This window comes from Mauremys reevesii, linkage group 21 (genome assembly GCF_016161935.1).
Source record: "Mauremys reevesii isolate NIE-2019 linkage group 21, ASM1616193v1, whole genome shotgun sequence".
Taxonomy (NCBI): domain Eukaryota; kingdom Metazoa; phylum Chordata; order Testudines; family Geoemydidae; genus Mauremys; species Mauremys reevesii.
The window spans coordinates 18,979,117-18,993,059 of record NC_052643.1 but is presented as its reverse complement, the minus strand read 5'-3'; the positions used below and the strand labels follow the sequence as shown (position 1 = coordinate 18,993,059).

The 13,943-nt window shown below is 52.7% G+C and overlaps 1 protein-coding gene across 3 annotated transcripts; it reads right to left on the bottom strand.

The window, feature by feature from the left end:
• Window positions 1-3,033: 3,033 nt before the first annotated feature.
• Window positions 3,034-13,880, bottom strand: TAS1R1 (taste 1 receptor member 1). Of its 3 annotated transcripts, XM_039508966.1 has the most exons (8): window positions 13,806-13,880; window positions 11,813-11,905; window positions 11,017-11,135; window positions 9,655-9,961; window positions 8,338-9,132; window positions 6,225-6,437; window positions 5,491-5,611; window positions 3,034-3,970 (listed from the first exon to the last, which is right to left on the bottom strand). In XM_039508966.1, exons 2-8 carry the CDS (start codon window positions 11,903-11,905, stop codon window positions 3,048-3,050), a joined length of 2,571 nt encoding a protein of 856 aa, XP_039364900.1. In that variant the 5' UTR covers window positions 13,806-13,880; the 3' UTR covers window positions 3,034-3,047. The 3 variants fall into 3 exon arrangements, with proteins under 3 accessions (XP_039364900.1, XP_039364901.1, XP_039364899.1); XM_039508967.1 differs by lacking the exon at window positions 11,813-11,905 and having other exon boundaries at window positions 13,818-13,865; XM_039508965.1 differs by lacking the exons at window positions 11,813-11,905; window positions 13,806-13,880 and having other exon boundaries at window positions 11,017-11,397.
• Between the last annotated feature and the right edge of the window lie 63 nt (window positions 13,881-13,943).

The window sequence follows — 13,943 nt, the reverse complement described above, 5'->3', positions numbered from 1 at the left end:
CCCTTCTGCTTGGCCACACTTCGAAGCATGGCTGTCTAAACAGCACCCTCGGAATGGCGATAGGGGGCTGCCATCGTGGGCGCTACTACGGGGCTGTGCACCGAATCACCCAGAAGGGGCCATTTACATAAACGGTGAAACCAGTCCCGAGGTGCTGTCCCGGCAGCGAGGCTGCATTGCAAGCTGGGACTAGGAGTCGCTGCATGCTGCACTTGGCCCCTCAGTGCAGACCCCTGCGGGCCGTATTTGGCCCAAGCCTGGTGTAAAGCTGATGGCTGGCACCATCCAGCTGCCATACCTTCTGCAGTGTAAAAATCTGAGACAGAGTCATGTCACATTGAGCAACAGGGCACAAGTCTGGGAACCCCAGCATGGAAGGAACCACCACAGAAGGATTCTTGCAAATGCCTTGCTGAGAGCAGCCAGATGCTGCCATGAGCAGAGCTCTGTAAACGGTTCTGATGCTCATTAGCCAGCAGGCTCCACCTCATCCCTGGCGCTTCAGGCAGAGTTTCATCTTCATGTTTACATGGAAATGACTTTCTGTTTGTCAGAGGCTAATGATCCCCATCCTGCCTCGATCTGGTGCCAGGGAATGAGTGTGGCTGTTTCTTCACTTGCAGGGCTCTATGGCGTGATAATGATGTTTAGAGAGGCGCAAGTACTAGTCCAGCTGGAGAGTTGAGAAGAGCCTGCCTCCTGGGACATGACTAGCAAGCTGGACATAGCAGGTGCTCCCCCCTCTTTCGTTCATGCCATGTCTCAAGGCAGTGTGGTCTAGGGCAGAGGCACTGGCCTGGCCCTCGGGCAACCTGACATTTGACTCTGACCTGGGGCCTGTGTCTCTCCTTTTTGTGCCTCAACCTCCATCTGTCAGAGAGGGAGCATGATGATATCCGTACCAGTGAATAGTGCTTTTGAATCCCTGGATAATGAGCATTATGCAAGATGATTTCCTCGGAGGAGCACAGCAGTGCCTGAACAACTCTGCTGAAATGGATGGAAACCATGGATCACAGCACAGCTCTCCCCCTGGGCTTCTCCACGTTCCCCCACCTGTGGGGAATCCCAAAGCCCCTGGGAAGATCCTGTTTCCAGCAAAAGGGGCTACCAGGGGTACTTAGCAGCAGTATGGGAGTCTGCATCCCTCAGTGTCCAAAGGTTATTCCCCTGGATGCTCTCAGTTAAAACTGACAATTGAGTGGCTCCCCCCGAGAGAGGAGCAAAGCCCTGCATTCAGCCTCCCTGGGCAAATCCAGCAGGCCCTGGGAGTCGCAGCTTGCAGCCAGTCACCCTGCCAGTGTTGGCAAAGGCTCTTGTAGGTCCCCAGGGATTGGAGCAGGGCTAACTATGGGCTGTAATGCAGCAGTGTGCGAGTTTTCAGTGAAGTTTGACTGACTGTTGGTGGCCGTTTGGTTGCTGTTGTTCTGGAGAGACATTTGTGCTTTTTCTCCTGTGTTATATTTAATAGCAGTTTAATACTAAAAATTATCTGACAAAAATAGTACTTAATGTCGGAACTTTGCGGGGAACGTGGGAGGGAGGGGCTGAGGGCACAGTGAGATGGCTTCAGATGCAGGGGGAGAAGAGCAGGAGGACTGGATCTGAGTGCCCACTATGTAAGTTACCTCTGCTTAGTGTCCCATATGGCCGTGGGAGTGAATGAGCCTGTGCGAGGGTGTTGGGTCCTAGTGCTGAGAAGCAGCAGCATATTCCCAGCCCCACTCTGCCCACATCAGCACCCGAGAGAAAAGGGGCATTTTTATCCTAGGTTGGCTAGTGTGCTCAGCCCCTCCCTTTCCACCTTGAGCTTACAAAGCCAATGGTCTGAGCCTCCCAGGAAGCTGTTCTCATGTCTCTTGGGTAACCAGCCTGAGAGACCATCAGGCCACTCAGTTCCAGGGGCATGAGCAAATCATCAAGAGCCTCCTGTTCCGAGGTGCTGTGCTCATGAGGGTCCCATTCCCCACCCAGCCCCACCCACTGGGCGTTCCATCCGGTTAGTAGGGAGAAAAGAGAAGCCCAGATCTGTCTGTTGGGGCTAGGTGTTTAATAGCCAGGACAGAGTACTGTAGAATGACTTGTGCCATCCGGTTTTGTGCCTCTTTTCCATTCCATTCCCCATACCCTACAGCAGTCTGGTCTTGGGCCCTGGGACCTGCTGCTGTCTCCAGGTCTGTGATCTGCAACTTAGGCTGGAACTGGGCAGGTTGCATGCAGCGCTGCCATCTTACGGCTGTGAGGATGCCATGCAGGGGATTGCAGTGAGAGCCAGGCTAAGGATGTGCACTAGCTCACGGAGCCAGTCTTGTGCTGCCACAAAGTGCAGCCCTGGAGCTGGTGGCAGGACCCATGTGGATGGGGCTCTGGGAAGCACTGTCCCTTGGAGGGCTGGAGGTGTAGGGGAGCTGCGAAAGGGGAGAGCAAAGTGTTACTGCCCTGGGCTGACCTCGCTGCTCTGCCCCTAAACTCCTTCCCCCCCGGCTGTAGGGTCAGCACCTCCGTGCCCTGCACAGGCCCCTGCAGGCAGCTCTGTCACAGGCCGGCCTTCCACTCACAGGGAAGACGAAGAGCATGGCAGCTGAGTTGTCCCTGACCCCACAGGCTGGCTGGGCTTGAGGCAGGGCCCCGGGCCCAGCTTTGTCCATGCTCAACGTGGGAGCTCTCCAGTCTGTTCTGTTCTTGCTGCCACCTCCCACAGCACAGCCCCCATGTGGCCAGCGTGCTCCCATGTGCCCCCCTGCAGGGCATCTTGCTCATTATCCCTTCCCGCCCCCCGCAGTCCCACACAGCTACTCTCACCTCACAGCCCAGCAGGACCAGTTACTGGTGGCAGGTAGTCACAGGCCTGAGCTCATCTCACTCCACCCCTCTGCACCACCCCCCATCTCATCCCCAGCTCCCGCTAGAGGCCCCCTGCACAGATCTCTGTCACACCCTCTTCCCCCATATTGGGAGGCTGAGAGCACAGATCCATAGCTGTGAGGGACCTCCCCCAACCCACCCCATATAAACCCCAAGGTGTCCCTGCTCCCCCGCCCGTGGGCTCAGTCCGAGCTCCTCTTCGTGGTGTAACTCTGGATTGACATCTGGAAGTGCTCAGTAGTGTTGAGCTCTGCTCGGAAGAGGATGATGTAGCCTTTGGGGAGGAAGTACCCTCCAAAGATCCCGGAGAGGCTGGTCAGGTTGGACAGCACCATGATGGCCACCAGGTACTTGCCCTGGTAGAAGACATAGGTGGTGAGAAAGCAGATGAAGCAGACAAAGTTGATAAGCAGGCTGCAGGTGATGCACTTGGTCTCATTGTAGTTCTCAGGCAGGTCCTTCCCCATGTAGCTGATGACAAAGCAGCAGATACTGAGCACTGTGTTGTAGAGCAGTCCCCATATAGCGTCATCTTCCGAGCACTGGAAGATGATCAGCATCATAAACGTCGTGTAGTCCTTCCTGGGCACTGAGGGATTGGTGCTGAGTAAGACCAGGCACATCACCACCTGGGCGGCTGTGCAGGCTCCGATGAACAGGTTTGGTCCATTGTGCCTCATCCAGGCTCTATAGAAGGCAGGCCACTTAGAGGCCAGTTTGAAGATGCAGAGGATCTGGAAGGCGCGGGTTGCAATGCACGAGAGGCAAATGGTGAAGCTGATGGAGAAGACGGGCAGCCTCAGCAGGCACGTGTGCCAGGTGGGCTCCCCAAAGTAGCAGTAGAGGCTGCAGCAGGCACAGATCAGAGCGCCCAGCATGAGGAAGCACATTCTCCCGCCTGCCGACTTGACCACTGGCGTGGTGAGGTTCCGGGCAAAGAGGGCAGCTGTCCCTGCCAGCAGCAGCAGCAGCAGGGTGATGCCAGTCAGCAGGGCACAGGAGACGGGGTCAGCCCAGGACAGGAATTCAGTGGTCCGATTGAAGCAGATTTCACTCCTCACTGGGGCCCACTGATCTGTCCCACAGGGCTGGCAATTGTAGAGGTCTGCAGAGGAAGGGAATGGAGGAGCTGAAATGCTGCTCACACACCATGCTGGTTATGATAATAATGATCTGCCTTCTTATAGCACCTCATGCCTGCAAGGATCTCAAAACACTGAACAAGCTGCGTACAGGGATCACCCACCACTGGGACGCAGCTGCCTCTGGGGTGGAGCACAGATGTTGGGGATAACAACACAGCCCTTATGTAAAGTGCCTTAGGGTCTTTAATGACCTGGGATCAATGTGTGCCACCTCCAAACAAGGTTCAGTGAGACAGTATAAAAGGTGACAAACCCGAAGGCCTCAGCCATAGAGTGAGTGGGTGCAATTATGGTGACGTTAATGGTCCTCTGGGACCACTGGGGTGTCTGTGGCAGGAGATGGAAAGGAATTGGAATGGGAGAGCTCTGATCTACAGAGTGGCCTCTCTCAGCATGGCTTCCCCCAGCTTAGTCAGGGGCAGTAGCTGCTGTGGCTTAGCTGGGTGAACTAAGACTTACTGACCACCTGGGTCACAGCTGGAGTCCTGGTTGGGGTAAAGTACACAGCTCATGCAGCTAGTCTGGGTGGGGGAACATGTGATGAGGGCTCCAGCAGATGCAACAGCCTCACAGAGGCTGGCATGTCTGCAACAGCTGCTCTGTCCTCCAACTGTAGGTGAGGTGCCGGGGTGTTCACCCGGCCAGGCCACGGAGTAACTTACCCCGAGCCTCTTCACTGTTGGCGGTTGCCCAAAGCTCATGCTCCAGTGGGACATGGAGTCTGTTAGCATCTACTGAGCGAGAGTGAAGGGGTCGAAGACATTCTCTTGCCATAGGTTTGTATTTGTGGCTGGCACAACGGGGATCAGATAATCCTGCAGTCAGCCCTAGGCACCACCTGGCCCCCGGCATCCAAGCATTTTCATATCGCTTCCAGCACCATCAACTTGCCACTAACCAAATTCCGCCCTGATATTTATTGCCACCTGGTGCTGTTCATTCTTTCTGGGTTTGTCTGTCTGCCTGCCTGCCTCGCCAGTGGGACAAAGACAACAGTGGGCAGGAAGCAGCTGTCACACCTGCTTCCCCCACCCAAAGCTCACAGTGAGAGGAGTCAGGCAGCTTCAGCTCACCTGTTCATCTGATTCCCGGCACCAGCCAGGAGTGCACTGGAGCCTGCACTCGGTGCTTTGCGGGGAGACCCGGTATTTACATACCCACAGCACTGCAGCCCTTCTGAGAGCTATACAAATGGAGAAGTCAGAGAGCAAGCTGCACTGGGCCATTTGCATCTCAAACGCTAGTCACCAGGCCCCGCAACAGGAGGGGAAAGAGAATGCGGGGAGGAGAAGAGGAAACTGCTGCAGCCAGGATGGAGGAGAAGGAGAAAGTAAGGAGAATAGAGAAGGGCTGGAGTAAGTGTGTACAAGAGGAGCGTGGAGCCAGGTGCATAGGCTAGGAACACAGGAATGGCAGGACAAGATTAACCAGCTTTCCCTGGCTGTGACCCCTATGAGGAGCTGCCTCATGTTCTACTGACCACTACTGTTCAGGAAAGTTCCTGTGGGGCAGGCGACGCAGTCAAAGCAGCATTCGTGAAACCCCACCTGCATCCTCTTCTCTCCTTTTACGCACACCTTTGAGCAAGTGGACACAGGCACCTAGATGAAAGCACAGCAAGGGTCAGGCCTGCCAAGAGCTAGGGCCAGCTAGGAAACAGCACAGACGGAGCAAAGCTGAGTTCCTGGGACTGGCACAGGCTGCTCTCCAGAGGGCTGTACCTTATATTTCCAGGCACCTTAATGTCCAGGAAAGGGGTCAGGACTGCAGGTAGGAGCAGGGCAGCGTGCAGGGGCAGCACAAGGGCATGCCTGGGGTGATTCTTCCTGAGAGAGATTTTTCTGAAAACTAAGATGCAAGCAGGAGCCTGTCAACTCTCTGTTCCCTGTACCACCAGCCACGATTGTTACAGAGCCTACACCCTGAGATGCTGAGTGCCCCAGCTTCACCCTGCTATGGGAAAGACCCATGGAGATGCAGCCAACCTGACTAAATGTGACTCAGCGCAGGAGAAGAAGTGGTGAGGCAGGCCCCTCCTGGCCTGTAGGATTCTGCTCCCCTAAGCCCTGGGACACACAACTTTATGCAGGGTCAAGTTTCAGGAATAAGGGGAGGTTGTTTTATTTGTAATGCTAGGAAAATCCCTGTTTGGTGCTACTGCCCTACCCTCCTGAGGCCACTCCTTTCCCAGCATGCAGCTCAAATGCTGGGTACCTGATTATCCTTTGTATGCCACAGGAGTCCAGCCTGGCCAATGTTCAGTCTGTCTGGGTTTTGGAGGAAAGATCCAATTACATCAAAAGACCAGGTCTGGCCAGTCCACTTCCACATGACAAGGTCGTAGCCCGTCAGGGGATCCCCATTGGCATCAAAATACACCTGGCTCTTCTGCAGAGTGAAATTCACCTGCTTGATTTTTTCCAGGAGCTGGAAAACAAAAAGGCCACAGACAGAAAAGATCCAAGATTCCAACATGCAGCTTCAACCTTGGGCAAAGACCCCCATCAGGGATAGATTAGATCCTTCACAGGGTGGGAGGGTCCATGTCTTGCTGCTCTCCTCTTTCTCATGAATTCCCCCAGCACCTGGAGGCAGAGTGGTGCTGTTATTCTCATGTTACAAATGGAGAACTGAGGCACAGAGACTAGTGGAATATTTTTAAAAAATGCCTAAGTCCCATTGACTTTCAAGAGATGGAGGCGTCTAAGTCACTTAGGGGCTTTTGAAAATTTTACCGTAAGTGGCATCCCAAGGCCAAGGGCACACGGAGTCTATAGGGAAGCAGGGTACTGAACCCAGGTGTCTAAGGCCCCCAGCTACCATCCATCTGTGACGGTACCTCCCATAAGGCTTCATGGAAATATGCTTAGAATGTGTTTTATGCTACATATGCCATGTAACATATCTCAAAGGTTATGATCTACTGAATGTATTAATCCTATTTGTATGCATGTATCATTTTTGTATTCGACATTATGAATGTTATGAATGTTGGCTGTGTACTGGCTTGATTTCTAAATAACCTTAGCAGAGCATTGGGTCAGTTCCTGGAGAAAGGAATGTTGAAATTAAGTATCTAATCAATAAACACTTAAAGGACAATGGATCTTGGAATGCTCCAATCCACATAAGAAGTCTACTTGAGGACGTTCAAGGTAGCATGTAAATAATGGATGCTACCTGTAAAAACTGAATAATGTATGGACATGTGACTTTCCCAGGTGACTCCTAAACTCCATCTTGGAGCTGGACTTTGCATAGGAGGGCGTCTCCACCCACAAGATAAAGTCTATTTAAACCCTTTGGAGACCCCTCCATTTTGTCTTCAGCTGGCTAAAGAGGGAGCCTCTCCACCTCGCAGGATACCTGAAAGAAACTGGAACAAAGGGCAGTGATTGCTGGACCCAGGCTAAAAGGAGATTAGTCTGTAAAAGGGAGCATTCTGGAACTGGTGAGGAACTTATCTGTACTCAGTTTGATTAGACACAGATTTGCGCATTTTATTTTATTTTGCTTGGTGACTTACTTTGTTTTGTCTGTTACTACTTGGAACCACTTAAATCCTACTTTCTATATTTAATAAAATCACTTTTTACTTATTGATTAACTCAGAGTGTGTATTAATACCTGAGGGAGCAAACAACTGTGCATCTCTCTCTATCAGTGTTATAGAGGGTGAACAATGTATGAGTTTACCCTGTATAAGCTATATACAGGGTAAAATGGATTTATTTGGGTTTAGACCCCATTGGGAATTGGGTGTCTGAGTGTTAGAGACAAGCACACTTCTGTTAGCTGCTTTTCAGGTAAACCTGCAGTTTTGGGGCAAGTAATTCAGACCCTGGGTCTGTGCTGGAGCAGACGGGAGTGTCTGGCTCAGCAAGACAGGGTGCTGGAGTCCTGAGCTGGCAGGGAAGGCAGGGATAGAAGTAGTCTTGGCACATCGGGTGGCAGCTCCCAAGAGGGTTTCTGTGATCCAACCCGTCACACCATCCTCTCTTCTGATTAGAGAGGGTCTCTCCAGAGCAGGGTAAGGCCCATTGGCAGGGCAGTGCTGGCCTGTTCTGAGACTCAATTCACCAGCCTTGAAACCTTATTGGTGCTTTGACTGCATGCAGCTTGCAGGTAGAGCTTGGAGCTGGTGGGCACCTGCTCATCCTGCTCTAGATACTTATACTTCTGCTCCTTTCTACTTCCAGCCCCCTGCCTCTGACTATAGCATAGTCAAACCTGCCCTGAGCTCTGGGCTGCCCCCATGCAGCTTCACACAAGGAGACTCTCACTCCTGTACAACAGAGAGGGGGGCCTTTCCCCATGACCCACTCACCTGCCAGGGATAGACTTTGTCCTTGCTGCACGCTCCTGAGCAGCAACCCAGCAAGTGGTGCAGGCCGTGGGCCACAGCAAACACCGCCGAATACACGTTAAAGGATGTCCAAATGTCAAATGTCTGGGGCGCTGAAGTGAGTGAGTGGCACCTTGTGCAGATCTGATTGCAGCCTTGGCTGGTGCTCTCATTGCTGCTGCTCCCGCCACCCCTCCCATCAGCACCCAAATCAGGGGCACACGTGGCTATGTTACTTTTCTCTGAATTCACATGGGCAGATTCAAATTCCTCCAATCCTGGAAGCTTTGCCTGCTTGACTGACAACCCAATCACTGTGCCGATACTGTGGATGCCGGGGATGCTCCAGACTTCTGAGGCTAGAGACCATGCTTCAGTGCCCAGCCACACCTTCTCCGTCACATTCTCCTGAACCACCATGTCAAAGAAGTCTTTAGCGCTGTCCGCATCGGAGAAGACGACAGTGACGTTGACCCCAGTCCTCACAAGGACTCTAACCATCTCCTTCAGCTCTGGGCTACTGGCACCCCCCTTCGTGGGGATGATTCCTTGGTAGGCAGCACAGATGTCATTCTTAGCCACCACCTCGTGCAGGGTCTTTATCCCATTCCTGCCATAGGCATCATCACTGCCCACCATCGCAATCCAGTTCCACCGGAACTCCTGCAGCAGCAGCACTACAGCCTCGACCTGCACCCTGTCGCTGGGAATGGTGCGCAGGAACGAGGGGTAGGCACGCTTCAGGCTCAGCATCTCGTTGGAGGCTTCGTAACTAATCTGCAAAAGGGAATGAGGGAAAGGATGTGTCTCCTGCTGGGAAACTGTGCAGAGGGGATGGGCACTGGTACCGCATGGAGGTCAGTGCTGAACAGTGATTACCCGAGGAGGAGCGGGGCAATTGGCATCGAGCAGCGATACCAGCATCAGCCGTGACTCTTGTGAGTGTGAGGGGACTGGTATTTGGAGGGCACATGGCCATGGTGGCTGCAGCAACACACATTGAAAAAACAACCAAGTAAGCAGCATGGCTGCATATCGTTCTCAGTGCTAGGAATGAGCCTAACCTCTGCTGGAGTCACACCGAGACTGAGTCCCACATGCCACAAAGGACCATAGGGGTCCCATCACCTGCTCAGAGCACTGATCCTCCAGTCAGCTCCACCCTAAACCACAAGCCCACTTCCTGCCCTTCTTCTGATTAAACAGTATTACCCCAATCAACGCCTGTGTTTGACCCTGCCATAGATACCGTACTGCTTACAATATATTTGGCATTGCTCCAGACAAAGTACTGATTACCTCTGGCATAAGGAGGATGCTCAGGATAGCTGCGGTGGTGAGGGTAAAGTGGCTGCTGTCTGGCCCTATCAAAGCCACAGCCTTGGGCTGGTAGTGTGTGAAGTTGCTGAGCACTTCCACATGGTGCTGCCTGCTCTGGGCAAGGATACTCAGCGTTGCGTACATGTTGGCAGATTCTGAGCATGTGTTGTAGATCTCGTAGCCCAAAGTGACATTGGGGAGGAGGCTGCTGGAGTTGTTTATCTTCTCGATGGCGAATCTCATGGCTTGGAACAGGTGGTAGCCATGGCTGTTTACAGAGGCCACTCTGCAGAAATACAGGTGTTATTGCAGAAGCAAGAGAGAGATGTGAAGGCTCACTGAATCGTGCAGATGCACCCTGGGCAATGCCTGGCATAACTACGTGGTCCAAGAGCCAGGCAGCCTGGAGTTCTAACACTGACACAGTGGGTGACCTTAGACAAATCACTTCACCTGTCTGTGCCCCCCTCTGCTACGTGTTCTATGGCTCACAGGGGATTCATGAGGAGACCAGCAGCACAAACAACTTTCTTTTTGTACGGTTACACTGAGGTTGCCGCTATTTAGTGTTGCACAACACACATCAGATCGTACCTATTAGTTCAAATCCCCATTGCCCCTCTCCTAATCAGCAACCCCTTATGCAATATCCTATGGGTCAGATTCACTGCCCTGATCTGCTCCCTTTCTCCTGATCAGGTGGCAAAGAGGAGGAGAAACCACCTGCATCTCCCCAGATCTCTGATGGCACAGAGTGGATCTTGGCTGTAGCAGAGATTTTCTTCAGTAATGGCCGCAGTCACACCAGCTAAGCTGTGATATTTTGGACTACTGTCATTTTATTAATGAGAGGTGAGCCCTGCATGCTCCAACTCCCAGCCCACCATGCGTCCTCTCTGTTGCAGCTTCCTGTCTATTTGCAGTGGGTCTTTTTGTCCCATATCTGCTTTCCTACTTCTTGTTCCCCCTCTTTTTCCTGCTTGTTTCCCCTCCTGTTTCTATTCCTGCTAAATACGATTTCCTTCTTTGTATCTGTCTAATCTAGGCTAACAGTATTTCTAAAGCTCTGGTCATTGTAGTATTATTGTTGGTATTGGGTTGCAGGAGCTCCACTGTACTAGCTGCTGTACAAACAGAATGGTTTAAAATCTAAGGATAAGATGAGAGGCACCAGGTGGATCTAGGAGACAGACTGTGAGCACAAGGAAGCAGTGAGATAATACTGGACAGCATGTTAAGCAGTGATTACAGCCTACCCCCTGCTTGGCCGTACTGACTGTAGTATCTAGGTACTGATACATAGTATTTGTTGCAGCCCCACACCCTACCCTTCTCACTTACCTGTCACATATGTCAACTTCCGGTCTAGATTTCTCTGTTGTTGAGTAGCTATGCAGTCTGAAAAATCCTGCAATCGTGTAATCCCCATCCATCCTGAATTCAGAAGAAGGCTCCGTGTTCTGGCATATGAAAGCCCAATAACATGGAGCCAAGAGATACAAATATAAAATGAATGGAAGAGAAAGCATCATGCTGTTGGTGCAGAGCTCTCTGGAGAAGGGGCTGGGAAGCATATAATGGACACTTACTGCCTCTCAGACAATGCTAGACTCTCAGATCCTGAAGTACCTTGGATATTTACATAGACAGCCTATGCCTATGCAAATGCCACAGATACATGTACCCAGGAACTAGGACTTCACACTTTCCCAGGAAGGGAGGAAGTTTTGCTTTGAGGTAAAAATAACAAACCAACCAGGGATTTATCTATTGTAATATTCTGCAGGTGAGCCCAAACCCTGTGGTCAGTGAAAATGGCATGTATTAACTAGGTCATGATCTTCATGGAGGATACTCTCTCTAGGGTGGTTCTCTCCCACCTCCCTCTCACTTTAAACTGAGCAGTTATTTTATAGTTTCATTCAACAAGGGTGTTGGAGTGTTTTTGGAAGTAGAGTGGGGCTTTTGTTATGTGCATTTAAGAGTGTTTTGATGTAACTACTATATATGTTGCACTATGTTCTACATGTAACAGGGAGGGAGAAGAGATGAAAGCCAGTGTGTGATGTACATCAGAATCTCTGCTAATAAACTACTTCTTCTGCGAGGCTCACATAGGTAATAAAAGATAAATTACCATCATAAGTTTGTTCTTCTCTGTATGGTATGTGTATACTCTAGATGAGAGGTTCTCAAACTGTGGTCCACGAGCTCCATTCAGGTGGTCCATCTGGGCAGCCGCACACAAAAGAATGAAGGGCCACCCACCTAATTAGTGGAATTGCGCAGGCATGGTTCCAACTAATTAGTGGAATCGTGCAGGCATGGCTCCACTAATTAGGTGTCTGGACCCCGGAGAAGACACATATGTAAGGTGAGGTAGTGGTCTTGGGGGAAATAGGGAGTAAGTGGGAGAGGGGGTGGGGAAATTTGGGACATGCAGGGTTGCGGCGGCCAGAGAAAGAGGCGACTTTCCCCAGCTCCAGGGCTTCAGCTGCCGGGGAGAGACGGCCCTTCTTCCCAACCTCAGCTCTGTGGCTGCTATGGCAGGGGAAAGACCCCCCTCCTTTCCAGCCCCAACTCAGGGGCTGCTGTGGTGGGGGAGAGAGGGCATATCCATTGCATAGAAAGATAACACTACTGATATTAAAATATGAGTTGTGTGCTTTTATTTGAGAACACAAAAAGTTCATTAAGTTTTTTTATGTAGCACTTTTATCCAAAGCACTTTACAATAGTTAGCTAACGGTACAAACATTTGGAAAGATCATTAAGTAGTCTGCCAACAGACACCCTCAGCAATTTTCAAGTGGTCCGTGGAAAAAAAGTTTGAGAATCACTGCTCTAGACTGTAAACTTTCTGGGTAAGAGGCCACGTTCACTGCCAGCACTTGACAAATAAGAAGTGCTGGTCATTGACCATAAGCTTTAGGGTTTGTGACAGGTCTAACAGATGCTTGTGGATGAGTTCCCCTTTTGGGATGGACTTTGAAGAAGAGCAGATAAGGGGGAATGCAGGCTGAGGAGGGGAAAGTGTGCAACTGGGCCTTTTCTTGGTTCCTACAACATACAAGACATATCAGTACAGACCGTCCCTGTGCTGGAGACTTTATGCACTAATAAGCAGGTGCAGGGAAGAGCCCAGAGAGCTCTCCATGTCACAGTGGTGTCCTCCCCTTGCTCTAGGTTTGAGCAGTGGTTCTCTGTCTGAGCCATGGACTACGTCCAAGGGGTCTGTGAAAGACTTGGACTGAAAACTTGCTGAACAGAATTCAACAATAGAAAAGAGCCAATAGATTTCCAAAGGTGTTGGCAGCTCCATTTGAAATTTGTTAAGGGTGCGCAAACAAACAAAGGTTGAGAACACTGGTGTAGAGCAGGATGGAGTGGAGTTCAGTTTGACCGGCACCAGGCCTCGCCTTGCTGGGCCCAGCTTTGACCTTTCCCCTGGTATAGATGCAAGAGAACATCTTGTGGCTTGATTCAGTTGGGTCAAGAGGTAACCTAGGCACAAACACAAGCCTTGTGCCACACGCCAGGAAAGGGCTCTATGTGGTCTGGGAGGTGTGTGTGCAGGCACCGTGTCACGGACCCCATGGGGGGGCGGGGAAAGTTGCAGGCACCGTGTCTGGGGTCACGGACAGGAGAGGGGGGGGGGGGGGGGGGGCGAGGGGCACCGGGACCCGGGGGGGGGAGGGGGGGGGCTGGGGAGGCACGTCACGGCGGGGGAGGGGGGAGGGGGGGGGGGGGGGGGTGGTGTGTCACGGACCGCCGGGAGGAGAGAGGGGTTGCGGGCACCCCGTCACGGACCCCGCGGGGGGGTGGGAGGCTGGGGGGGGTTGCGGGCACCGTGTCACGGACCCCACGGGGGGGCGGGGAAGGTTGTGGGCACCCTGTCACGGACCCCGCCGGGGGGAGGAGTGAGGGGGGGTTGTGGGCACCGTGTCACGGACCCCGCCGGGGGGAGGGAGCGAGGGGGGTGGCGGGCACCGTGTCACGGACCCCGCCGGGGGGAGGGAGTGAGGGGGGTTGTGGGCACCGTGTCACGGACCCCGCCGGGGGGAGGAGTGAGGGGGGGTTGCGGGCACCGTGTCACGGGCCCCGCCGGGGGGAGGGGGGGTTGCGGGCACCGTGTCACGGACCCCGCGGGGTCACCGCGTGGTCCGCCCGCAATGGGCCCGAGCCCCGCGTTAGCCGGAGCTGCTCCGCTGCGGCCCGCTGTGGCCGGACGCCTCGCGCTGTCATGCAGATCTCGCGATAAGTCCCGC

Excerpts from the sequence above, each read along its gene's own strand:
- TAS1R1 (XM_039508965.1), bottom strand. The coding sequence starts at position 11,249 with ATGCTTCCCAGCCCCTTCTCCAGAGAGCTCTGCACCAACAGCATGATG. Across the intron at positions 9,962-11,016 it reads GAAGTTGACATATGTGACAG|AGTGGCCTCTGTAAACAGCC; the intron begins GTAAGTGAGAAG and ends GTATTTCTGCAG. Across the intron at positions 6,438-8,337 it reads ACAAAGTCTATCCCTGGCAG|CTCCTGGAAAAAATCAAGCA; the intron begins GTGAGTGGGTCA and ends TTTGTTTTCCAG.